At 39.6% G+C, this 26396-nt stretch overlaps 1 protein-coding gene across 2 annotated transcripts in view; it reads right to left on the reverse strand.

Annotated features, from left to right (window-relative positions):
* The window catches only part of METAP1D (methionyl aminopeptidase type 1D, mitochondrial), a 71408-nt gene that overhangs the window by 33883 nt on the left and 11129 nt on the right, over positions 1-26396 (reverse strand). Inside the window, exon 2 of one of the 2 annotated variants that reach the window (XM_061135075.1) lies at positions 24525-24697. The exons of the other annotated variant lie outside the window; for it this stretch is intronic. Coding sequence (XP_060991058.1) covers positions 24525-24561 — 37 coding nt within the window. The 5' untranslated portion in view covers positions 24562-24697. The remainder of the gene's footprint in view (positions 1-24524; positions 24698-26396) is intronic. 2 annotated transcript variants of the gene reach the window in all.

Below are 26396 nucleotides of genomic sequence, written 5' to 3' on the forward strand. Positions count from 1 at the left end.
CATTAATCATCCAGACAGCTAGAATAAAAAAAGAAGGCCTTGAAAACTAAAGCTGGAGAATCTATTCACACAAATGACACTTACCATGGCAGATTATCTAGGATGTGGTTAAGGAGAAGGAAGAGTTACAGACTTTGAACACATGTTTCATTATTTGTTCAGAAACCATTTCAAGACCCTAGCTCTATTTTCAGAATCCAAGTGAACACTCACAGGGACAGATTTCTGAGATACCAAACTGTAGTTAAAAAGAAAAAAAAAAGCATCAGATGGAAATCTATGAAAACTTTTCCACTTGAGAAGAAAGAATAAAATCTGAGGAACCCCGATGCAAAGGGACCGAGGCCCCAAGGACACAATCAGACCCATATTATCTATACAAATATACAGCAGTATAAATGAGGACACGAGATTCCCAGGTTGTGCCAGTGGTAAAAGAACCCGCCTGCCAATGCAGGACACAAAAGAGATGCGGGTTTGATCCCTGGGTTGGGAAGATTCTCTAGAGGAGGGCATGGCAATCCACTCTCGTATTCTCACTTGGAGATTCCCATGGACAGAGGAGCCTGGTGGGCTACAGTCCACAGGGTTGCCAAGAGTTAGACATGACTAAAACAACAGCACCCATAGACGAGGATACAGCATTATGTCCTCACACACTGAAGGCTCCTAAGAAGTGAAGATGGGAAGAAGAAAAAGAAAAAGCAGAACTGGCCTTTAGAAATAGCTACGAATCACCTAGCTCCAGCTCTGCATGAAAAGAATCTGATAAAGAACATGGAAATCCACAGATGTGAAGCTCTGAACAGCAACTCTCCTTTCCTCCTCCCTTCATCGTCATGACTGACCTCTCCACTGAATCTGACCAAGGAATGCAGCTCTGATCTACACGGCTAGGCAACATGCTGGAAGACGATTCTGCAGAACCATCCCACCACTTTGTTCCACATGAATCAGGCCCTTTCTAATAAATGGATGGATGCCACACGCATCACTTTCCGCCCACTGGAAACTCCTGAGCCGGTCATTGGCAGCTGTGAAGAGGCCAGTGTCTGACGTTAACTTTTTCTTTCTGAATCTACTTCTCAAGGGTCATTTTCCTGAGTAGATGCACTCTGTCCTGGCCTGAAACCACACAGAATGAGCCAGGGTTCATGGGAACCCTTTTTCCCCCCTGATTATGAAATGGTATACGGATGATATTAAACACTTTAATGACAATATTGGGGGCTTCCCAAAGGCTCAGCAGGTAAATAATCTGCCTGCAATGTAGGAGATGCAGGAGATGCGGGTTTGATCCCTGGATCAGGAAGATCCCCTGGAGAAGGAAATGGCAACCCACTCCAGTATTCTTGCAGGGAAAATCCCATGAACAGAGGAGCCTATTGGGCTACAGTCCATGGGGTCGCAGAGTCAGACATGACTGAAGCGATTTAGCATGCACACACACATAACAACACTGACAAAGCATAACCAGTATAAAGAAAAAAACGGTAAAGAGCTTCCTCAAATGACCACTGTTAACATTCAGCAAACATACTTTACACCATTTCTCTGTGTGTGTGTGTGTTAAGTTGCTTCAGTCTACATGAAACTTTTTATCCTCTTGGGTTACTGGTTTCACAGTATTCCTTTATATGATGAGTAAAATAGCCCTTTATTGAACCAATGATGAGCATTTAGGTGAGTTCTTTTCTTTTTTACCCTGCAAAATACAGTTTTTACAAATATATGTATTTGTAATTAATCTCTTTCGCTTAAATGCCCAGAAGTAGAATTCTTGAGTTAAAAAATATACAAAATTCTGACATATCTGCACAACTGCTTTCCACAAAAGAGAAATTTATATTCCCAAAGGTGTCAACTTCCCTACACCCTCACCAATATTATTAGTGTTGAAATATTTGTCAGTCTGATAAATGAAAAATGGCATCTAGCTTTTACTTATTTTTTTCAAATACTCCTGAGATTGAAGATTTCTTTATGTACTTTATTCTTTTATGAATTCCCCATTTAGGCCTCTTATAGGTTGATTTTTATTGGATTTACTTTTAAGTGTGCTCTGTGAATTAGAAACATTAACCGTTTGTGTAGTATATTGTTTCAATTTTTGTTTTCAGTTTTCCATTTGCATTTCAACCTTGTTTTAAAGTGTGTTCAGCCATACCACTGGGTTTATATTGAATTTATAGATTAATCTAGGAAGACTATGACTCTCTAAAATATCCAGTTGTTTTATTTAAGAAATGTCCTTGTATTTACTGCATGCATGCGTGCTAAGTCGCTTCAGTCATGTCTGACTCTTTGTGACTTGTGTATGCCTGAGACCTGAAGTGGTTGATGTTAGTCGCTCAGTCGTGTCTGACTCTTTGCGACCACATAGACTGTAGCCCGCCAGGCTCCTCTGTCCATGGGATTCTCCAGGCAAGAATACTGGAGTGGGTTGCCATGTCCCTCTCCAAGGGATCTTCCAACACAGAGATTGAACCCACGTCTCTTATATCTCCTGCACTGGCAGGTGGGTTCTTTACCACAGTCTTCTTTAATATATCTCAGCAGACCTCTAATGTCTTCACATAGGCCTGTGTATTCCTTATTATTTGTTTACTCCAGAATATTTTATACTTTGGGTTGCTATTATAAATGGAATTTTTCCATTATATCTTCTGCCTAAATAATCGGACATGACTGGTGACTAAGCACAGCACAGCACACAGGACAATAACTTAAAAAAGAAAAACAACAACAACTTAAGTTTAAAAGTTGATTTAACACTCCAGTGTCACACATTTATGTGCCTTAATATAAAGACTCACATACTTTTTACAATGGAAAGAAGTGTGTTGGGGCTGAGTGGGGTTAATTGGACTTTGCTTTCCATCACTGCCAACTTACCCCCTTACCTCGTCTCTCCCAGTGTTACCCTCCCTCTTCTCATATATGAAGTGTTGAACCTGATAGGTTTAACAGGTGCTAAAAGTGCCAGTAAATTCAAAGCACCAAAAAAGGACAGATTTTTAGAAAAGGTTTGATATTTAAAATATTTTCCCTTGGGACTTTCCTGGTGGCCCAGTGGCTAAGACTCTGTGGTCCCAATGCAGGGGGCCTGGGTTTGAACCCTGGTCAGAGAACTAGATCACACATTACAACTAAGAGTTTGCCTGCCGCAACCAGAAACTGATGCAGACCAATAAATAAATTAGAATATTTTAAAAAAATAAAAATACTTTAAAAGATTATTTGCCCTCAAAAGCAATGACCTAATTATGAGGGGTTGGGGGAGAACGTTAAAACTTTTTAAGACTTATTATTCTACACTTACCTAATTTTACACCTTAGTCTTGCTTTTGTGTTGAGTTATATCTGACTCTCTGCGACCCCATGGGTTGTAGCCTACCACGCTTCTCCATCCATGGGATTTTCCAGGTAAGAGTACTGGAGTGGGTTGCCATTTCCTTCTCCAGGGAATCTTCCCGACCCAGGGACCAAACCTGGGTCTCCTGTATTGTAGGCAGATGCTTTTACCGTCTGAGCCACCAGGGAAGATGTGTCTGGAGTAGGTTGGGACAACTCTAATCTTTTCAGTGGTTGGGTTCCTGTCTCCATTCAGCCCTTCTGCATTCTGCAGCTGTAACTGTGGCTCATGGAATCTTTAGTTGTGGAATGCAAACTCTCAGCTGCGGTATGTGGGATCTAGTTCCCTGACCAGGGGCCTGGGCATTGGGAGCATGGAGTCTTAGCCACTGGAACACCAGGGAAGATGCAGATCCAGAACTTTAACTAAATATAAATTTAAAAGTAATCTGCCAGTTTCCTGAACAAGGTCGCTGCATAGCTTTAGTTTCCAGGAACCTTTTGTATTCAGTTTGACCTTGGGAAGACAAATATGTCTTGAAGTTGTAAAAAAGGGAGCCAAGGTGTATGGGGCCAAATCCTCTTTTGAGGATTTGCTCTCCTCAGAGCAAATGCTCTCCTGATATATTCTCTTCCATGAGTTTTAGAATGCTAATTCCAACTCTACCTGCAAGTATGTGAAATCCCTATGACATACTCTTGGCAGAAAAAAAAAAAAGACTAATTTTTTTCATTATAAATATCTTATCCACAGGTAATGGCATGGGGGATTATACCCTTTTCTCTACTTTTACCTATATTTGAAATTCCAATAATAAAACATTCAAAGAGCATTTGATTTAGCACTGAAAAACATAAATTTTTTTTTTATGAATTCAAAGAAGTATAGGGAATTGAAAGATTACTTTAAATCTAGGATGCTGTTTACACATGAGAAAACAAAGCATTTTAAATGAGCATCAACTTGCAGTTGCTCCTGTTAGGAACAGCCCCAGGGTTGATTGCTTCTTGATGGCGGAAACTGTACAGTTATCCATACATTTCGAATCTTCAGTTCACAACATGTGCTTCTTGGGAGTCATCCTGGGGTGAGTTTTAGCTGCTCATATACTATGTAAGTAACAGGTTTGGACATCAAACTGTTTCTGAGCACAGGATGATATAAAGTGCTGTCTGGGGCTTGACCACTCTGATGATGTACAGAGAGGCAGGAAGTCTTCACAGAAGTTCAACACTGGAAGTGCTGCAGAAATTATACTGCAGCGAGGAAGCTTCCACTTCCACCTTTGTGTCATAAAACCTTAGGCAACAAGCAGATGTTTTTCCTGAGGGGGCCCCTCAGGAAAGTATCTTGGGGATAATAGATAAAATTGGAAGGCTATAAATCCTGTAAAGGAGGTAGCAGTGGACTGACATGGACAGAATTTATACTTAGAAGTAATGTTTCATCATTACCAAATACACTCAGCTCTGAACTACATTGCCATGACTAGATGATGCTGACCTCACTGACCAATCTGAAAGCTGGCAATATTTGGGTTTGGTGATTGCTAACTTCAGACCTCATAAATATTATGTAACTCTAGTCTTTTTGCCTCTAGCCAACCAGCCTGACTCCAATTTTCAGCCACAAGTGGCAAACTGACACTGAGATTTTATGAGCTCTGCCATATTAGTAATGCACATTTCCTTTTGAATTATTCTAGCCTGAAGCAGATTATAATTATTGTTCCTTTTCCCACACAGATCTGAAGATCTATAAGTGGTTCAGGTGGCGACACCAATGTTTCAATGTTCAATATTCTACGTAGGCTGGTAAATAAAAGCCCGTATATGACAAATAAAAAGCAGATGGATTTTTGTATTGCTAAAATTTTAAATATCTTAGCTAATTAAAGCTTGGTCCCTGTCAGAATGTGTCCATAGAAACTGATTTCCCCCCCCCCCAAAAAAAAGAAAATGATTCCCTATCTTATTAGAGGTGTTTTTCATCTTACTATCAAATAAATGTATGCTGTGCAGTTTGCTTGGAGCAGAATTCTCAGGTAGTCAGTGATCCATACTATGGATAAAGTTAGTTCTACACCAAGATAAATATGTGATCTTGGCTGCTGGAAAACATTTTCCGACATAAACAATGTGGCTAAGTTCTAGGCTAACCCATTTGCCCAAAATGTAACTAAAATACTACACGTTTGCAATGAAAACAAAAAGTTAGGAAACAATTCAGCTGCAAACACCTAATATTTTAGCTACATTATGGGTTTTCTGGGCTAGCCTGGGAATGTTGCTCCCATTTACAGTGTGGTTTCTAGAGGAAAAGATGTTCTATCTGGACAATGAGGGAAGGTGAAATGTCTATGGCCTCTTATTCCCCCTTCTCAGCCTCTTCCTCTCCAGCTCCCACTCGAAAGGGGATGCAGGCTGAGTGGCCCTGAAAATACTAGAGAGGCGAGAAAGCCAAGCCTCATTCCTTCTCATAAGAGCTGTACCAGCCCCAGAGGCAGGATCCTCATGTTGCTTCAGCTTATTCCAACTTGTAGAGCAAGTGAAAGGAAGCAAGTCTGCTTTGAAGTTCAAGCAATACCCTCTCACGACCCTTAGCACTGGAATGAACATTTCAAGCCCCAGTACAGCCACCCTGACAGGAAACATGGTGGTTCTCCCCGACTACTGTCACTCTGCCCAGAGTTCACCAGTACGGGCCGGAGGTCCATTCATAACTTAGATGGAGCCAGTGGAGCTGGACTGTCTCACTTCAGTTCTGGCTCTGAGATTTACTAGCTACCAACCTTCAGCAAGTTACATAAACATTCTGTGCCTCAGTTTCCTCATCTGTTAAAAAAAGGGGAAATAAAACATCATGAGGATTAAAATAAGTTCATATGTATTAAGTACTTATCAGTACGGCACCTGTCACACAGAGGTCAAGAAGCTGAGCATGGCACCTGGCACTCAAATACCGCTGCAGAGTGCTGGTTGGTTCAACCACATTGCAAAATCATCAGGAGGAAGTCACTAGTTCACTCCTAGAAACACACATAACAAAAATGCAGAGAGCTTACAGAGAAGCACCAAAAGCCATCTACAAGAACGTCTGTAATAGAAAACAGTGGAACTAGACCAAATGGCCATCAACAATAGCATGGGTAAATTATGATAAATTCATAAAATGGAAGACTATACAGGAATCGAAACAAATGTAGCTACAGACAATAATATGGATGGATCTTCAAAATATAAAATCGTCAGTCAGAAACAAGAAAAGAGAATCTGTGGCTTTATTTATATAAATAAAAAAAACAAGCAAAATTGTATCATACTCTTCAGGAATCTACACATGGGGGTAAAACTATAGACAAAAGCAAGAAAGTGAATACTATTAAAGTCAAGACTGATTAGCTGGGAGATGATAAAGAGATGTAGACTGGGAAAGACAATGAGCGCTCTACTGAGGTATAGGCAATGTTCTGATTTTTTTTTTAACTGGCACAGTAGTAATATATGTGTTTTATAATCACTCATTAAATTACTCATTTGTTTTGCATACGGTTCTCTCTGTATATTATACATCACAATAAAGTGCTAGAGAGGAAAGAGAAAGAAGGCAGGAAAAGAAGAAAGGAAAGAAAGAGGGAGGGAGGGTAAAACCAGAATTAGAAAACAAAATAAGCCAAAACAATATGAGAAAGATTCTAACAATTTGGTTTCTGTATATTATAATGCAAGTAATTCAAAATATTTCTTAATATGTTAAATTCAAGCAATTTTTAAAAATCAAGGAAAATAGAAAATCAAATAATTCACAATTCTTACTATACAGTGAAAATATTAATAGCATAGTTATCTATATTATGCTTCCCTGATGGTTCAGATGGTAAAGAATCTGCCTGCAATGAGGGATTCCTGGGTTCTATCCCTGGGTTGGGAAGAGCCCCTGGAGAAGGGAACAGCTACCCACTCCAGTATTCTGGCCTGGAGAATTCCAAGGACAGAGGAGCCTGGTGGGCTACAGTCCATGTGGGTTGCAAAGAGTTGGACATGCCTGAGGGACTTTCATACAGTCTATGTTATAGTTAATCGATTAAGCTATGATAAATTTGCATTTGAAAAAAATTAAAATGAATTCTCATAATTACTCTATTGCTATAAACTAGTTAATAAATATACTTGATGGCCACGTAACTATTCTTATTTTATGACTTTTTGGCTACTATAATATACATGGAACAACTATATTGCTTGAGGAAGCAGGAAAAAGCTACCAAATTTTCTTAGTGGGAAAACCATATGCTTTCAGAAGCTTTATAATAACTATGGTAAAACAACTGACATGTTTGTAGCAATTTAAAAAACAACCTCATACAGATTATTTAATTTGGTCCAACAACCTGTGTAAAGTAAACTGCGAAGATATTTCTGCATGTGTTTTACAAGCAAAAAACCCCTGAGACTCAAGGGGGTTAAGGGATTTCCACAAGATCACAAAAGTTACAAGTGGCAGATCTGAGTTTCAAACCTAAACCTACTTTTTTAAAAACTTTTTAAAAATTGAAAATTAGAAACATATGCAAGTATAGACAGATTACTACAACAAACTCCCATGTACCCGTCATCTAGCTTTAACAATTATCCACTCATGCTGATCTTGTTTAACCTACAACCATCTTCCCTTCCCACTGAACTATTTGGAAACCAATCCTAGACACCATATCTATAAATACTTCAGTATGTATATCCAAAAGATAAGGACACTTTATAATGAATAAACAATCTAACCTTATTATATCTAAAAACTTAATAGTAATTCTTTAATATATAAAATAGCTGTAGTCTTAAGGTACTCTCCTTTTGTTAAATATATGTGACAATTATATATATAATTATATAAATTTTTTATTAAACAAATGGTTTTTTAAAACAGGATCCAAAGAAGAGCTACACATTGCATTTGATTGACATGTCTCTTTTGCCTGTTTAATCAATTCTCCGTTTTTCTTCCACATAATTTATTTGTTAAAAAAAATTCATTTCTTTGTCCTTAGCATCGCCCTTATACTGGAATTCACTAGTTATATCTAGTGGTATTTCCTTTCCATATATTTCCTATGGACTAATATTAAACCCTGGGGAAGGAAATGGCAACCCACTCCAGTGTTCTTGCCTGGAGAATCCCAGGGACAGGGGAGCCTGGTGGGCTGCCGTCTATGGGGTCGCACAGAGTCGGACACGACTGAAGCGACTTAGCAGCGGCAGCAGCAGCAATATTAAACCCAGGGACTTGTTTTGATTCAAGTTCATTTTTTTTTTTAAATTGGCAAGAATATTTAAGGGGTGGTGGTGCTCTGACAGTTGTCTCTCTTATTGAGATACTAGCAGCCCCTGACAGTAAGTGCCTAGATCCATTGATTCCTTAGGAGTTTGCCAAGTGGTAATATTTCATTAGTCCTTCTTAATTTGTTGGCAGGAATATTTCTGTAAAGAAATTTTTTCTTTTTCCAGATTACTGTCTGGTCGGCCTGAGGTTTAGTTCATACAGAGAATCAAGCTAAAGGCTTGATCCTTTCTCCCTACTTCACCAGTTTTCAGGATAGCTAGTTTAAAATGCAGAGCTTTGAACAATAAATTAGTGTTCTTAATCAGAGATTAGATAAAACTTGTATCTAAAAGATTCTAATCTAACATATTATTTATTTCTATGTAAATGGTTTCTATACGAAAGACTGAGTCAGTGAAATTTAATTGCACTTGGGAAGTAAAAATGCTGGTCAGACTCAGAAACATTTCATTAATTTTTATCGTAAAGTAAAAACATTAGTCACTCGGGCTTAATATATCATATATCTTCTCCATCCTTTTCTTCTCACACTTTCACTTGTGGGGGAGGCAGGTGGGGCTAGAAGATTAGAGGTAAAAAGACAAGACTGCAATTTAAAGGAGGGGGGAACCCAACTCCAAATGGATTTTTCTTTAAGAAAGAAATCCAAAACCAAAAGAAAACAGGTAAAATTAGCTATTGGAAATTATGGCCATGTGAATCAACCCTTTCTCCCCACATCTGGCAGCACTTAGCTCCCCGAGGGCACACTTGGTGCCCTAGGGCACCGTTACATATGTTTGACCAGCCAGGCAACAACAAAGGACACGGAGGCTATAAAAAGAGGCAGCAGGTAACCATCAGGCTGGCCAAATGGCTGAGGCACTTTGACAAAACACACAATGAAGCAACTGGTTATTCCCATGGCTGAAAAGTCAACAAGGGAGGGCTGTACTTTAGGATTCAAATTCCACAGCGTGCCTCTCTAAGTCACTGGGTTACTTCCTTGTTTTAATCAGGTCCACAAATCCTCCCTTTTCTTTCAGACACTCGGGGAAAAATATCGGAGACAGGCTGTATAAAGCAACCTTGTGTGCTTGCCAAAAGCCCATCTAAGAATTCAACTAGACTGTTTTCTGGACTCTCCCCCAGACTCTCCCCCAACCAGTGAAGGTGCCAAGTCATTCTGCACACCCTGTGGCATTCTGCTCAAAAATGAGACAGAAGCGTCTGTGAGTGACACGGTCCGTCTGCTTATACCCATTCTACAACTCAGAGGAGTCCAGTACAGTCAGTCTTAAACACGGCTCCCGCATGAGCAGTCATTTCATAATTAGCAAGTAGAGGCTCTGCCTTTCCCACAGCCTAAAGGCCTCTTTTGGAGCCCTTGGTACTGGAGTATCTCCCTTCTCTCCCACCAAGAATGCCCATCCTCCTCTCTACCTCTTCGCTAAGACTATTAAAAACACACCAACTCATTTCTTCTAATCCAGTCTTAGACAAACACAGGAATGATAATGACTATTAAACAAAGGCTTTGTGTGGATGTTCCCTTAACCCAAAGGAATGATTCTAACTGTTGGAAATTTTTGGTTTTACAGGCTGTAGAGTGGAGATATTTGGAGGCCAGCGGACCTTTCCAATGTTTTCAGTTATACCATTGTTAATAAGTTGGTTCATAAACATGAAGCTGTGAGGGGAAAAAAACTATACACGTCTTTAGCCTCCCTTTCCAGTGAAATATTTCTGAATTACGAGTTTTGGAAAATGAGAAGAACTTACAATGAAATATTTCTAAATTATACTTACTATTTACTACATAAAACAAATTCTTAAAACTAAGCAACAGAAATATTTTTTGATGTATCTTTCATACATACATATATACATACATAGCAGTGTTAAATTGTAGAATTAAGATATCTTTTAGTAAATGCATCACTTTCAATTAAATATTTGGAGAAGTTAAATATATTTCCATTTTTAAGTAGAGAAGAAAATTACATGAAAGATATTATTATGAAACTAATTGATGCTGTTCTAGGGTCTCCAACTTGACATAAAAAAGGCAGAAAGGTAACAGATGACTGCATTACCATTGCGTGTGACTTTATTAAAAAACCAGAAGTATATCAAGACTTTTAATTTTAAAAGATACTTTCAAATACTGAAGGCTGGGGCCAGGGTTCATGGGTTAAGAATGCAGACAGAGGTTTTTCCAGGATATCTCTCCTGTAATGTGATAGCAATGTTGCGTCACACATCCTCAGCCCCCTTATTTCTTGCCTGCTTCTGTTCATTTCCACCTCTGCAATATGGTTTGCTGTTTTTTTGTTTTGTAATGTAGGCTTAAAAATGAACTAAGTCAGGTTGCATGAGTGTGAGGCAGTTACTTTTGTAGACTATAATTGTTCATTCACCTGCTATTTTGGAAAATGTTTGCCATAAAGCTCATACTACCATGGACTCGAAGACCACGAAACATAATCCCTGTCTTTGCTTCACCGTAATATAGACAGTTTCTTCTATTCAACCTTTTGCTTAGATTTTACAAATGGGCAAAAACTAAATGATGCTGGAGTTTCTACAGTTCAAGGAGTTTTAGTTCTATTTTTAACAAAAATGAGATATCCTAAACGTGAATAAATAAGTACATTTATAATTATTGACAAAAGTAAACTGCACTTTGAAAGGTGACACATTCTCTGCAGAGTTTATTGATCATTTCTTCGTTTGTTATGGTTTGACCACATACTTCCTACTGAATTCTTATTCTTCTGTTTTCCTTCTTTATTCAAATTGTGTTGTATCAAGAAGACTAAAAATGGCCTATAAGCCTATAATGTTTATATAGACTATAATGGCCTATAAGGTTGGGCTTCCTTGTGGCTCAGCTGGTAAAGAATCCGCCTGCAATGTGGGAGACCTGGGTTCAATCCCTGGGTTGGAAAAATTCCCTGGAGAAGGGAAAGGCTACCCACTCCAGTATTCTGGCCTGGGGAATTCCATGAATTGTATAGTCCATGAGGTTGCAAAGAGTTGGACACGACTGAGTGACTTTCCCTATTATAAGGCTGCTTTAACAATAAATACATGGTTAAAGTAGCATACTAATCATGATAAGCTGATGAGAAAAGCAAGGACCAAGTTAGAACATGTTTCTAATGTTCTTAAATTATTTAAGTGAATTTATATCTATAATGGACACTAAAAACAAGCATTGTCCTTCATTTATTACCTCTAAGAAACTGATTTTTAGTCATAGTTTCAAGTTCTTACATATCTATATATATTTGTCATGTTGATCATAGCAAATTAAACTTATTTTTCCTTATAAATCTTCCTTTCATAATGCCCATGATGTTATTGGTAAATGAAAAACTAAGTTAAAGATCACATACAGCATGCTACCATTAGAAACACACATACAGAGAGGTTTGCACATGCATAGAAAAACAAAGCGTAGGTGAAGATAATTACTAAGTTTTCCTGCTTAAAATTCTTCAATGTTCATCAACTGCTTTTAGAACAGAATTCGTTTCTCAGGGTTGATGAGGTCCTGCGTGGTCTGGTCTGCCTTCTTCTCTCCCTGTCACTCACAGCCAGCCAGCTACCAGGCCCCCTTTCCGCTTCTCAGACACACTAAGTCCTTTCTCGTCTCTGCATCTGCTCTTTCACCAGCTCCTCACGTCACTGGCTCATTCACATCCTTCAGGCCTCAGCTCAAATGTCGCTTCATCAGAGAGGCCTTCTGGGACCACTCTCTCTAAAGTGGTCTCCCCGGTTACTCACTCCCTCTTAACTTTGTTTATTTCCTTCCAAGCACTTTCCCACTGCAGAGTTATCGTGTCTAATTGTGTCTTCTCGTCTCCCCTAGCAGGATACCAGCTCCACCAGGCCTAACCCACAGCACCTACCCTCTCCTGCTGTGGGAAATCTTTAGTACTCTGCACTTCTGGGGAAATTTTTCTCTTGGGGAAATCTTTAGTACTCTGCACTGGAATTTTATTCTCAGAGTCTAATTTTCACAATTTGGATTTCACTCTCTTATCAAAAGAACTAGTCACATGAGCAAACTCTGGAGTGGGTATAAAGTAACTAACTTGCTACCTGAAAAGCTAGAGATGAGAAAACTTCATGAAAATGTCAGTGCAAATGACATTTGTAGATAAATTAAAAGTGAGGAAAATTATTATTTTTTTTGGCCACTTCAAGTGAGTTGGTTTAATTCCAGGTAGTACACAGTCAGGATAGAACAAAGACTTAGGAACACACTTTAGAAAGATTCTGGCCTGGATTTATGTGGATCTCATAGCTCAAGCAGAAATGGCTGTTGAGCCTCCATATAATTTAAGAAAATGATTTTTGAAATTACAATGTAAGTCAGAGGGAAAAATCAAATAACACATCTATATGTGCTTATATGTGTATAAAATTATATATACATATATAAAAGCAAATAAATACATGTGTGCCTATATATATAAAATTATACACATATATATAAAATCAAATACACACCGGTAAATATATAAATATATATATTTGATTACCTATAAGATGACACAACGGCTAATTCTAGACAAAGAGGTCTACAGTTTGATGTGTTAGGTTGGGAGTGCTCTAGTATTTATCATCCTCCCCAGTGTGGACTCACTGTCTGCATACATGTAACCATCAGTATGTGGTTGTTGAATGAAGAAATGAACCCATCTATTCCCGGTAACTAGAGTGATCTTGGCATATCCAACATCATTTTTCTAGACCCCTTCACATAGCTCTGAAAGTGAAAACTGGGGTCTAGAGAACCAATGCGGTTATCACTGTAAATAAGAACTGTCTGCCCCTGATTCAGAAACCTCATGTTTGCTTTTAGGAGAAAATAAATAAATACGGGTATTAAAAACGCATTGTCTTCCCCTCAGGATGGGATGATGGTACAGAATTGGATGCTCTGACTCACTAGTACTTATGTCAGGTCACCTTGCCTGCAACTGTGGTTTCATTATAGGGCCCCCAAATTTCTGCTCAATTGTGTGGGCATCCATTCATCTTAAGATGTTTCAGAAATTGAAAAAAATGTTGAAGGCACTAGGAAAAATTTTACAGATTACTATATTGTGAAAATGAGACTAAGTGTGAAAGCAAGAAAGCTTTTCTGCTTTCTGTAGCAAACACAATGTCTAAGTAGGCAGCTATGGATTTACTGTGAAAGCTTTAAAAGCCTAACTTAGAAAAGGAAAAATCCATGATGAGAAGGAGAAAGTTCTTCCATGAACTACTTACTAAGTCAAAATACAGGGCTCTCCCTAGGTAAGAATAGCTCTCAGCTGCTAACACGACATAAAGAGAGATAAACAGACATGTGCCTTCTGATGGAAGGATATGACATTACCAATGGTGTATTTTAGTCCCCAAATTGAACTTTAATCTGATCAAACTTCAGGATGGAAGTGATGGAATTTGTAGGATATACAGGGGAAAGAAAAATGATAAATGACATCATGGGGATAAAATCAGAAAATCTAGACTGAGAAAACCTATGGAATAAATGACCTAGTTTCTTCAACAAATAAATCACAAGGGAAAAAAAAGAAAGAAAGGGAAAGGAAATCTCTAGATTAAAAGATTAAAGGGATACATCAATCATATGCAATGTGGAAACTGTGTTTGGTTCCTGATTCCAACAAATCAACCTTGGAAAAAAAAAGAGAGAGAGAGAATCAAAGAAATCCAGACACAAGATATATTTGATACTAGGGAATCATGCTCAAATTTTGTAATGTTTAATATGGTATTTTGTTTACAGTACTTTCAACATTTAAAGTTGCATACGAAATATGTCCAAGATTTGTTTCTCAAGTAATCTGTGGAGGAAGGGTATAGGGAGTAGATAGGGGTAGGAGTGAATGAACCAAGATCGCTGAAGCTGGGTGACAGGTCTATGGAATGACCATTGTGCCATTCTCTGTACTTTAGCACATGTTTAAAATTTTCCCTAAGAAAAAGCTAAAATAATCTGTCAGTTAACACAGTACCATCAAAACACACCTACACCAGTTCTCATGTGGTCCAATAACTACATCAGTATCACACCAGCCATTTATTAAAATGCAAATTTCTGAGCTCTGCCCCAGAACTATTAGTTCAGAAAACCCAAGTGTTGGAAGCTGGGATCTCTACTTTAACAAACTAAATGATTTTTATACACACTGAAGTTTCTTACAGAAGTGATTCTTATAAACAATAAAGTCAGAGAACCCCTGACTGGTCATTTTGTGTCAGGCTTCACTTCTCATTTTCCAAGTGAGAAAACAAAGAAGAGAGGTAAATTAACTGGCCAGAGTTTACTTTGAGACCCTGAAAGAGTTGAGATCTTTGAGGCTCTCAAATCTTGACTTTCCGGTTTATTGTTTAAGCTCCGAGCAACATGGCCTCATTTAAAATATATTATCATTTGCTTTTAAAAGTTTGGTTCAAATTCCACCACAAGCAATTAAGCCTTTTAGCCCTTCGAGATTAAAACACACACAACACAAGTACCACAGGGGTCCCATATACCTGTAAAAAGAGACCTCTATCAGGATAGAAGAGATAGCTTGGCATTCTGATAAAAGTAGAGGTGTTTGTGGCCAAACCCCTGACATACGGCTAAAAACCAAAAGCCCCTTTTCATTTGATAGGGTCTTAGTGTAAGGCATACAGCAGGCAGTTTCCCTGCTTCCCATTAGTGAAGACTGTGTGTCAGGAGGTCATGTCCTTTTCCGTGGGTAGGGGTGTGGAGGCAACTTCTATCTGCCCAGAGAGGTCACTGGTTGAGGGCATGATGTGGGTTTCTTGGAACTCTTCTTACTTGTAAAGACACTCTTGGCTTCCATGCTTGGTAATGGCCTTTCAAAAGATACTAGAGTATGAGGTGGGTACATTTTTCTATTTACCTAAAGGGCTCACATTCACATCCCTCCCCACTTCACATTCACATCCCTCCCCCCTTCTGATATTAATCCAAATGGCTTCATTTCAAACTAACAGGGGATAGAATTAAAAATGGAGGTACACAAATCCTCTAATAAGCATAATCAGTACCTTCACTTTTTCTCCAACATTTTATGAACAAAGAATTTTATAGTAAACACATTACCTAGATTCTACAATGAACACTCTATTTGCTCTTTGTCATATTTCTAAATATTCTACTACCCACCTTTTTTATTTTTTGGAAGCATTTCAAAGTAAAGTTTCAAAGACAGTAACCTTCTCCCCCATATTTCAACATGTATAAAACCAAACTGGAGTATGTGTTTAGAGTTCCTTTTTTTCTGTATTTTGAGGTAAAGTATACATATGCACAAAACTTCGAATCTTAAGTATATCATCTGATGAGTTCTGACAAATGTATACACCTCTGTAACCAAATACCTATTAAGATATAGACCATCTCCAACATTGCAGAAGCGCTTTCTCTGCTCTTTCCAGCAAACCCCACTCTCACCCAGTACCTATGGAAATCCATCCCATCAGGGGCTGAAATTATTCAACACTTCTCAAACAGAATAACAGCCCAGAGAGAGGGTTAATCTTTTCTTAGATCATGTGAACATGACATGAGAACCAACACCTCAAACCCTGAAGAGTTTTATGCTTTTCCTACTTGATTATATCTCCAAATTTCACTTCAAAAATTCTAAATTGAATTCAAATCTAATTTGTGACTTCTGACTGTTTTCCAAGAAAATAGACAATTTGTCTATAATGTTTTATCAGGGCAAACCTCCAGGAATAGTTAGTATAGAGGAAAAAAATCATAAATGCATTTTAAAAAGAGACTAAAAATAATTCACATAGGAAATGCAATTAAGTTTAATTACATTGAATGCTAATACTCCCCCTGCAATCATAAAAACAAATGTTTGAAATATACTCTAATGAAAGGAAAAGCCCCTCATATATTACACAACTAAAAATAATACATTTGCTTAATATTTGAATTTTTATTATTATTCTAAATCTCATACAACCCAGATCACAAAAATTAATGATTCTGTTCATTCTACTATTTTCCACTCATGCAAGCAAAAGCAGTAATGTTCCAAGGATATTCTTAGGGTATCTGCAAACGACCCATAAACAGCAGCTTTTTTCTTATTTGTTTAATAACTGCTGTCATTCTTTTTTGTAAACAGCAATCACAAGATGTCAAACAAATTCTGCCTTGACTGTGGGTACTGATAGATGTCGCTGCTTGTTTTTATTAAAAACAAAAAAATTTTCCCTGCATTAATTACCAACACTGGAGAAGCAAGGGCATGGCTGGGATGTTCACCAGCCTCTGGGCAAGCAGAGATGCAGCACAGAAAACCACAGAGCAAGCTCACTACCCAGACAGAATACCGGAACACATTTTTCTTTAACTCCCTTGGGGACCCTGGGACTCAGTCTTAGATTCCCTTAAAGGGAAAAGCAAGAGCCTGCATGGGGGCAGGGCGTATCATGTTTATCAGTCACAAACAGTTCCTTTGGGCCTGGATCCAGGTAGTCGGTACTTCTAAAGTCAAAGTCAATGAAGTATAGGCGCCATCAGGTAACAGTAGTGGTCAGAGAGCTTGCCAGAAACCTGTAACTCAAAACTGAAAAATGAAATTAAAAGGCTACTTTGGCCAGGCAATTTCTTTCTGCAGGATGCAATAACTGCAAACTACAAAGCTGAAGGAACAGACAATTCTTTGTATGTTTTAAAATTTCTTTCTTCCTAATGTGACACAATGTCTGCCAGAAAAAATAGAAACGAATGTTTTCAAATTTGTATCTCACGACTGACCTGTACTGTTTCGGCAGAACTTCGCCTGTTCTTCCTCCTTTCTTCTTTTCCCTCCCGAATTGTACGGGGTGGGAGGGTGGTGGGGGACGGGGGTTGCTTATGGCAGGGAGCCCAGGCCGGCTGGCTGGCGGAGGTCTTGGGTGTATCCGGAGGGCAGGTACCAGGGGCAGGAGTGGCGGAGCAGACGCCTGACCCTGTCCTGTCAATAAACCTTAACCCCGACCTGCCAGGCCCCGAGCTGGGCTAGTCTCTGTCTAGCCTCTGTCTCTAATTGCTCTAAAAATGACTCTTCATTTAAAAGTATCTTTGTGTAAATACCCCACAGGAACTGACAGTCATCAGAATTGCCACAGAGTTGTAGTTTTTTAAGCAGTGCGAGAAATGTCATTTTCTGCCTCATTGTGGAAGGACTCAGAAAACAATTTCAACTGCTGTGCAAGACAATACTCATCACTCTTTTAGCTGACTCTGCAGGCAACATTAGTTTGACTTTTAAGACTGTTAACAGTGAAATGTTTGATCTTTTGATGAAGTTATTTGAAAGTAAAGATGGATATGTGATTTACTCCACAGAACCAGCTTACTCCTGAGCACCCAAAGAGGTAAAGCTAAAGTCCTGTGCTTCTCATTCATACAATGAGGCTTCCTTATAAATTCTAAAAGGACCCAAACTTTTTACCTAAACGTGAAAATCCAAACTTAAAATTAAAAAGAGGAAGTGGAGAGATAAGGAAAGAGGCTTTGGAATGACGTGTTTTTTTTTTTTAATTAAAAAAATTAAATCAGCCTTTGCAGATGAGTATAAAACACAAACTTCTTTTTACTGCTTTGTGGCTTAATTCTCTGTTTCCTTTTACTTTATAGTGGTAAAAAAATTATATCATATAATTTACCAGGACTCCTTGAGAGCAATTCCTTAAATTATTTCTCTACTAACATATAATAACGTAATGGGAAAGACAGTTATTGTCTATTCTATAAAAGGAAACCAGACTTGAATTTTGCAAATCCCAGGTTCTCTTCCGATTGGGTGCAGGTTAAATTCTGCCTTTTAAAGTATGGCTTATTTAAACAACTCAAATTAAATAAACTATTCTTTCTAGTAATTTATTACTAAGTCCTGACAAAGTAAAAGAAAGTTATCCCTCTCTATTCCATTATCCCCTCAATTTTTATCACCTTCTAAAATACCCTGCAATTTACTTAATATATTTATTGCCTAACAGAGCAAGCTCCTTGAGGGTAGGGATTTTTGTTTGTTTTGTTCATTGATGTGCTTCAAATGACTAGAAAAGCAGTTCATAGCAAGCCCTCAATAAACAGTCTCAGAATTAATAAAAAGTTGAACAGATTAAGCAAAGGAAAGGTGGGCATGGAAGAAGACTGCCTATGCTTTTCTTTGTCTTTAATCAACTACCCGAACGCCTTTCCCCCCTCTTCAACGCCAGTTAAAATGCCAGGAGGAACAGTCTTGACATCTGAATTGAAAGATCTTAGAAACCAACTAAAACTGAGGTCTGAGTCTTCAGAATTTTCCAAGAAGCTTGTTGAACACACAAAGTCCCAGGCCCTGCTCCATGTCTACTACAGAATCCCAATGTTCAGGCAATTTACTGCCTAGAAGGGAAAAAAAGATAAATTAATTAACCCAGGGTGGTTGTTGTTTATTTGCTCAGTGTCAGATTCTTTGAGATCCTAAGGACTATAGCCCACCAGGCTCCTCTGTCCATGGGATTTTCTGGGCAAGAATACTGGAGTGGGTTGCCATTTCCTTCTCCAGGGGGTCTTCCTGTCCAGACCCAGGGATGGAACCCGAATCTCCAAACCCAAGTCTCCTGCACTGTAGGCAGATTCTTTACCACTGAGCCACTGTGGTCACAAAGAGTCCAGCATGACTAAGCAACTGAGCGCACACACATGCATGCAACCCAGTTACAAAATAGCACTGCTGCTGCTGCTGCTGCTAAGTCCCGTCAGTCATGTCCGACTCTGTGTGACCCCATAGACGGCAGCCCACCAGGCTCCCGTCCCTGGGATTCTCCAGGCAAGAATACTGGAGTGGGCTGCCATTTCCTTCTCCAGTGCATGAAAGTGAAAAGTGAAAGTGAAGACATTCAGTCGTGTCCGACTCTTCGAAACCCCATGGACTGTAGCCCACCAGGCTCCTCCGTCCGTGGGATTTTCCAAGCAAGAGTACTGGAGTGGGGTGCCATTGCCTTCTCCAGAAAATAGCACTAGAGGTACCAAAAGGATGCTGCTGGAACCAAGAGATGGTGCATTATCAATCAAAGTGTATTTGTACTGAGTTTTAAAAAATGAGCATAAACTTAATACCTGATGAAAACTAGTGGTGATATATGCATTTCACACAGAGAGTAGTCTTTGTAAAACCTCTAGGTGTCATGGTCTGAGGGAAGAGTGCCCATCACAAGAACAGAGATGCCAGCTGAGGGTCAAAATATGGAGAGCTTTGTGTTCTAAAATAAGGAGTGTAAAAAACTGTGGGAAGACATTAAAGACTTGTGATTCTAAATGCATAATACAGTTTAGAACTGGGATAGCCTATATCTGACTCTAGAGGACAGTTAGCTCTGGAGAATGAATAGATAGATGGGTCAGCAAAGGAGTGGCAGCTGAAGCCATAGGCTGCCAACTAAGGGACCTGCCTAAGGTCACATGGCAAGTTACACCGAGAGCTGAAGTTACCACTCCTCCTTCAGTCTTATGTTCCAACTTCTGTACTACTTAGGGAAATATTTCTTAAGCAAGCCTCTTATCACAGATAAAGAAAACATTTCTAATTATGTTTTATCTTATTTGTTATATCCAACAGAATAAGTTATCCTTCACATCTTGACTGCAATTTATTAGAGTCCTTACTGTCTCATTAATTTGTCAATGGCCATGAAGTCAAGTTGATCACCTTAGTGATCTATGGCATGAAAGTCCTGTTTATTTTCCAGATGCATCTATTTTCTAATAACTTATTTTTTACTTCTCTGCTTTTTTATTTTAATCATTATAGTAAGTCATCTATCTCTGTTCTTAATAAGCAGACACAAGTTTACAGGACTCAATTCCATCGACTACCCTGAGTTTTCTCATTTCAAACACCAATGGCAGTTGCACCTCTCTGATAGGGCTGTTCTTATTCAATGTCATTAGCATCATCTAGATGCTGTCTTCAACATTAGAAAAAAGAAGTTATTTGTAGCTACAATCTCAATTAAACTTCCATTTTTTTACATAAACTGAAATTTCCCCTGGAGTTTTAAAGATTTTCTTTTAATTACTACCTTGTCTAATTTTGGGTTAAAAGGTTTTCCCTTATATCCAAATAAAGATGCTACTCTTGGAAAGATGACTACATTTCACTCATATAGTTATTTAGTTCTTACCCTCTATAGAATCTTGTGTATTTACTGTGACCGGGTATAGGAATTACTCATACTCCTGCCTTAGAAGACTTGGTAATCCACTGATGTGACAAGGTGAGCGTGAAAACGATTACCAATATAACAGCCCATGGCTCACAGTAAGTGATCGTGGAAAAAATGATCGTCTCAGCATCCATTCCAACCTCCTCTTCACTCATCTTCTGTACAGCAGAGACTCAAGAACTAAGTTTCCCAGACTCCCCTACATGGAGGTTCTACATCTGAATTTCACTCTACCAATTAGAAACATTCGTGGGAGATCTGAAGCAGGGAATGTGATAGAGGCATCGCTTCGGCTGAGTCTGCCATTCTTTCTTTGGCTAGTGAGCACAATGTGGAAATGTTAGGGTTTTCTGAGCAGCGTCCTTGATTGGCTTCCCGCATTGGCTTTGTGAGTATCCAGAAGATGTTGGAGGTGGTGGCAGCTTAACTCCCCTGGGGGCCAGTACAGAACTGTCCTGGATGTTGTCCCTGCATGCTCAGGGGTAGTAGAGAGGGTCAGTAAATCCCTTTGATGAAGCTAAGGCCTCAAGTACAAGCAGGACTTAGCCAGATAAGAACTGGGAAGAAGCAGTTCCTGTGCAAAGGTCCTGAGGAGGAAAGGGTTTAGGGAATGAGAGCCCCTGAAAGACAGGACAGTAGACAGGAGTGGAAGGACTGGAGAGTTGGGGTGCTAAGCCTTGGAGGTTAGGATTTTCATGGTTAGTGCAATGGAAAGCCAAGGAAAGGTTTTAAGGGGGAGTGAACTGATTCAATGTGCTATTTAAAATGCCACCTGTGTATAGCGTGGAGATAAATTGGAAGAAGTAATTTAGTGACTATATAATAGTCTCTCTCATCTTATGGATGTATCATAATTTAGCCATCTATTTTATTAGACATTTAAAGAATTTCTAGTACTTTGCTAATATAGATTAACACCATAATAGATATCCTTGAAACAAAATCTTTGCCAACATCTCTAGTTATTTTCTGAATACAGACTTTTCAAAGTGGAATTAAATAATTGAGTTCAAAGGTATGAAATTTGGGGGACTTCCCTGGTGGACCAGTGGTTAAGACCATGTGCTTCCAATGCATGGGATTCTGGTTCAATCCCTGGTCAGGGAACTAAGATTCCACATGCTACATAGCACGGTCAAAAAAAATTTTTTTAATCTTTAAATTTTTAAAAATAGGTATGAAATTTTCTGACTCTTTTTAAAAAGTTTTTTTTAAGGGATAAAGATTTTGATCATTAAATATGAAAACCTACTTCACAAAAAGGATATCTTCCCACTAATCCAGTTAAATGATATCAACAGAAGATTATTTAAAAAGATGAAAAACTTCCATTTGTATGTAAAAAGTACTCCAATTATTTGTTTTTAAAAAATGGTAAGCACGTCATCAAAATTGATACTGTTCAACTTCTCAGTTAGGATGAGCCACATTTAAAACAATCATCACAGTCAGAATTTGGGACATCCTAAAAGAACCTCAATGTAATCTATGCTTCTAAGGGTCCATCTAGTTGTGATTTAACTTTTTTATAACAGTATTTTTGTTATAAATATATTCACAAAACTGAAAAAAAAAAATGCTTTGTCAGACTGTGTTTCCCAGTGATGCGGCTGGTCAGGTTCAGCGGAGCAGAGCCGTTTTGCTCTCTCCATTTTCTCTTCTGACCTTTCACAGGTGGCCTCTTTCACACGCAAATTTACCTCTTTTGTTCTTCATCTCAGTGACTGGCATCGAGACACACAAGCTTTCACCTCTTTACCTACTCCTTCCTACTCATTGTCTCACATGCAGACCCGCCTCACACTCGAGTCTGACATATTTATTTTCTCTTCAGTTGATGTGATCCTTTCTCCCCCTCTCCCACACTCCTCTGCTCTCGCTTGCATCCTTCCTCAGAATCCTCAGGCCGCCCCTCTCTCACAAGCTCCTGTCCTGGGTCCTTGTTCAGGGAAGGACTGTTGGTCAGAAAATCTGCCAAGGTGGCTGGGGGGATAATTGGGGCGAGGGTGGGGGTGCAGACGCACGGATGCTGGGCGTGAGGAGACCAGGTGGCCAGCCAGGGTTTCCCAGGCCCCCGTGGCAGGAGGGGGTGGGCCTGAACTAAAGGCTGGGGCCGCCAGAACAGGGGACAAAGGCCGAGTCCTGCTGCTCGCCAGCCGGAGCGCACACACTTCAGACACCCAGAAACGCTCTGTGGCCTGGATGGGGTCTGAGAGTTGCCAGTTGGACATCCTGACCTAGACAACCAATTAAGGCATGTTCAAGGTCTGCTGAACAGAACAATCTTCTAAACTAGGCTAAACCCCCTGTTCAGAGTTGCTGATTTTTCTGCCCTTAAATTTTCCAGATTTATCATCATATTAATGGTAAGAACTAGAAGACAAAGCAGGCAAGGGTACTGAAAAATCTGATGCACACTGAACATCAGAGTTAACGTACTTTCGGAAACAAACCAGGCGTCGGGCGAACACTGTGGGATCCACTAGGCATGCTTGACGAGAATCTGTTCTGGGAAGGAACTGAAGATCAAGGTCAGGAATGATTAATATGGATGCAGGAAGTCATCAACATTTGAGGACAAGCAATACGAATCTCATTAAATCTTCAATCACTTCCTATTGCCTGAAGGAATTGGTGGTAGTCTAATGATTAAAGCAATAACATTAAAGTAGAAGACAATATTAGAAAGTTAATCTGACCCTTATAAAAGAAGCTAGCACAAGGTACCAATCCACCTAAGAGACTTTACAAGACTCTCCTCGCCAGCTGTGGTTTTTCTCTGCTGGTGAAAGAGACTTCCTTTTTTTTAAAAAAAAAGGATCAGGTAACTGATCATCCTTCACATGCTTCCCCATGGGCCATCGTGCTGCTATCTGTCTGCCGTGTCTCCCACTTACTCGCTGGATCAGCAGATCACACCTCCCTCCGCCCCAGCCTTCTCCTGCTGTGTCGCTCCCTCGCATTTCTGATTGCAACACCCCTGTGCTCGCCTGGCAATGCCCTGAACAGCTGCTATTCACAGAGCATAAAGTAGAAGAGAAACGACAGAGACGACAGAGAGGAGCTGGCTTTTGTAACATCAATTCTTAGAGGGGCTGGTTTTCAGCTGCATGCACCAGCCAGTTGGCGGGGAGTGCGGTGAGGGTGTTCTTTTCATCCGTGACCTATTTCTACTTGGTCTTATAGGAAAATCATAATCTTACTGATGACAGAGACAGGGTATGTGATGCCCCAAATTCAGAATCATCACAAGGCTGAGCAGAAGGATAAACAAGTGTGATAAATAGAATCCAAATGTGAGAGACAAAAGGACCTCAAAAGTTAATTTTCCTAAATTAATGTTTCAGTAATTAATAAGCTTTCTCTTGGATGTGGATGGAATTTTTAGAAATCATGGTTCTATTACTAGTACCCCTCCTTAGGGGGGAAAAACCCTTTAGAAATGCCAATTCTAGCTAAACAGTGGACTGGATTGACTTTTTACTTTCTTCTTTATACTTTTTGGATTTTGGCCATGCCACACAGCTTGTGGGATCTTAGTTCCCCAACCAGGGATTGATTCCAGGCCTCTCAGGTGAAAACAATGAGTCCTTACCACAGAACTGCCAGGGAATTCCCTCTTCTTTATACATTTTTATAGTAGCTTAATACTTCCACTATGAATACAGTTGACCGTTGAACAACCTGGATTCAGGGTGCTGATCCTCCTCGCAGGAGAACATCTGTGAATAAATAGTATCTGCAGACTGTGTAGCTCTGTGGTACCTACTATCAAAAAAAAAAAATTCATGTATAAGTGGACTTGTGCAGTTCAAATCTGTGTGGCTCAAGAGCCAACTGTAGTTATGAAGGGCTTACTATTAAGAACTGTGTGGTAGACAAGATGGTCACTAACTAGTAAGTAGCAGCAGCAGGATTCGAACCTAAGGAGCCTGATTTGACACCCCATGTTCTTGGCCTCTGTTTATACAGCCTTCTTTGTATTACTTTTATAATTGGAAAGTATATTTTCAAAGTATTTTTATTCCTAGAAAAAGTAATCCCCACTTGTTCCTCACTCCTGCTGTAGAAATAGAGACACTCTCACCACTTCCAAGGGGACATTTCCCCCTTCTCTTCTTTCCATTCCTTTCCACCTCTTTCAGGTCCTCCCTCTCTCTAGGAAGCCCCCTGCTCTCCAGGATTTCCAGTGGTCCTTATGCCTTACCATTTGCCGCCCTTCCCACTGCTTCTAAACATAGACAGGGCCTCTATGTCAAAAACAAAATGTATGTCCACACAAAACTTGCACACCAATGTCCACAGAAGCACCATTTGCAAGAGTCAAAAAATGGATGTAACCCAGATGTCCAGCAAGTAAAGGAAATGTGATACCCTACTGAAGGGGATATTATTTGGCGAAAAAAAGGGATGAAGTACTGACATACTTTAACATGGATAAACCTTGAAAATATAGTCCTAAGTGAAAGAAGCCAGTCATAGAAGACCACACATTGTGTGGTTCCACTTACTTGAAATGTCCAGAACAGAATATCTATAGAGCCAGAAAGCAGATGAGTCGTTACCTAGGGCTGGTGAGGATAGGGGGCCTGGGGAGTAACTGTTGATGGGTAAGAAGTTTGTTTCACAGCTGTCCAGGTGGTGCTAGTGGAAAAGAACTCGCCTGCCAACGCAGGAGATCTAAGAGACATCCTCGATCCCTTAGGTCAGGAAGATCCCCTGGAGGAGGGCGAGGCAACCCACTCTGGCATGCTTGCCTGGAGAATCCTATGGACAGAGGAGCCTGGTGGGCTACTGTCTGCAGGGTCGCAAAGAGTTGGACACAACTGAAGCAACTTAGCACACACGCAAAAGGTTTGTTTCAGGGGTGATGAAAATGTAAAATTGATGGTGGCAGTGGCTACACGGCTCTTTGAGTACACTAAATACCACTGAATTGTACACTTTAAGTAGGTGTGAACTGTATAATCTGTGAATTCAGTTCAGTTCAGTTCAGTCGCTCAGTCGTGTCCGACTTTTTGCCACCCCATGAACTGCACCATGCCAGGCCTCCCTGTCCATCACCGAATCCCGGAGTTTACTCAAACTCATGTCCATTGAGTTGGTGATGCCATCCAACCATCTCGTCCTCTGTCATCCCCTTCTCCTCCTGCCTTCAATCTTTCCCAGCATCAGGGTCTTTTCCAACAAGTCAGTTCTTCACATCAGGTGGTCAAAGTATTGGAGTTTCAGCTTCAGCATCAGTCCTTCCAATGAAAATTCAAGACTGATCTCCTTTAGGATGGACTGGTTGGATGTCCTTGCAGTCCAAGGGACTCTCAAGAGTCTTCTCCAACACCACAGTTCAAAAGCATCAATTCTTCGGCGCTCAGTTTTCGTTATAGTCCAACTCTCACATCTATACATGACTACTGGAAGAATCATAGCTTTGACTAGACGGACCTTTGTTGGCAAAGTAATGTCTCTA

Source organism: Dama dama, chromosome 33, assembly GCF_033118175.1.
Source record: "Dama dama isolate Ldn47 chromosome 33, ASM3311817v1, whole genome shotgun sequence".
Lineage (NCBI taxonomy): Eukaryota > Metazoa > Chordata > Mammalia > Artiodactyla > Cervidae > Dama > Dama dama.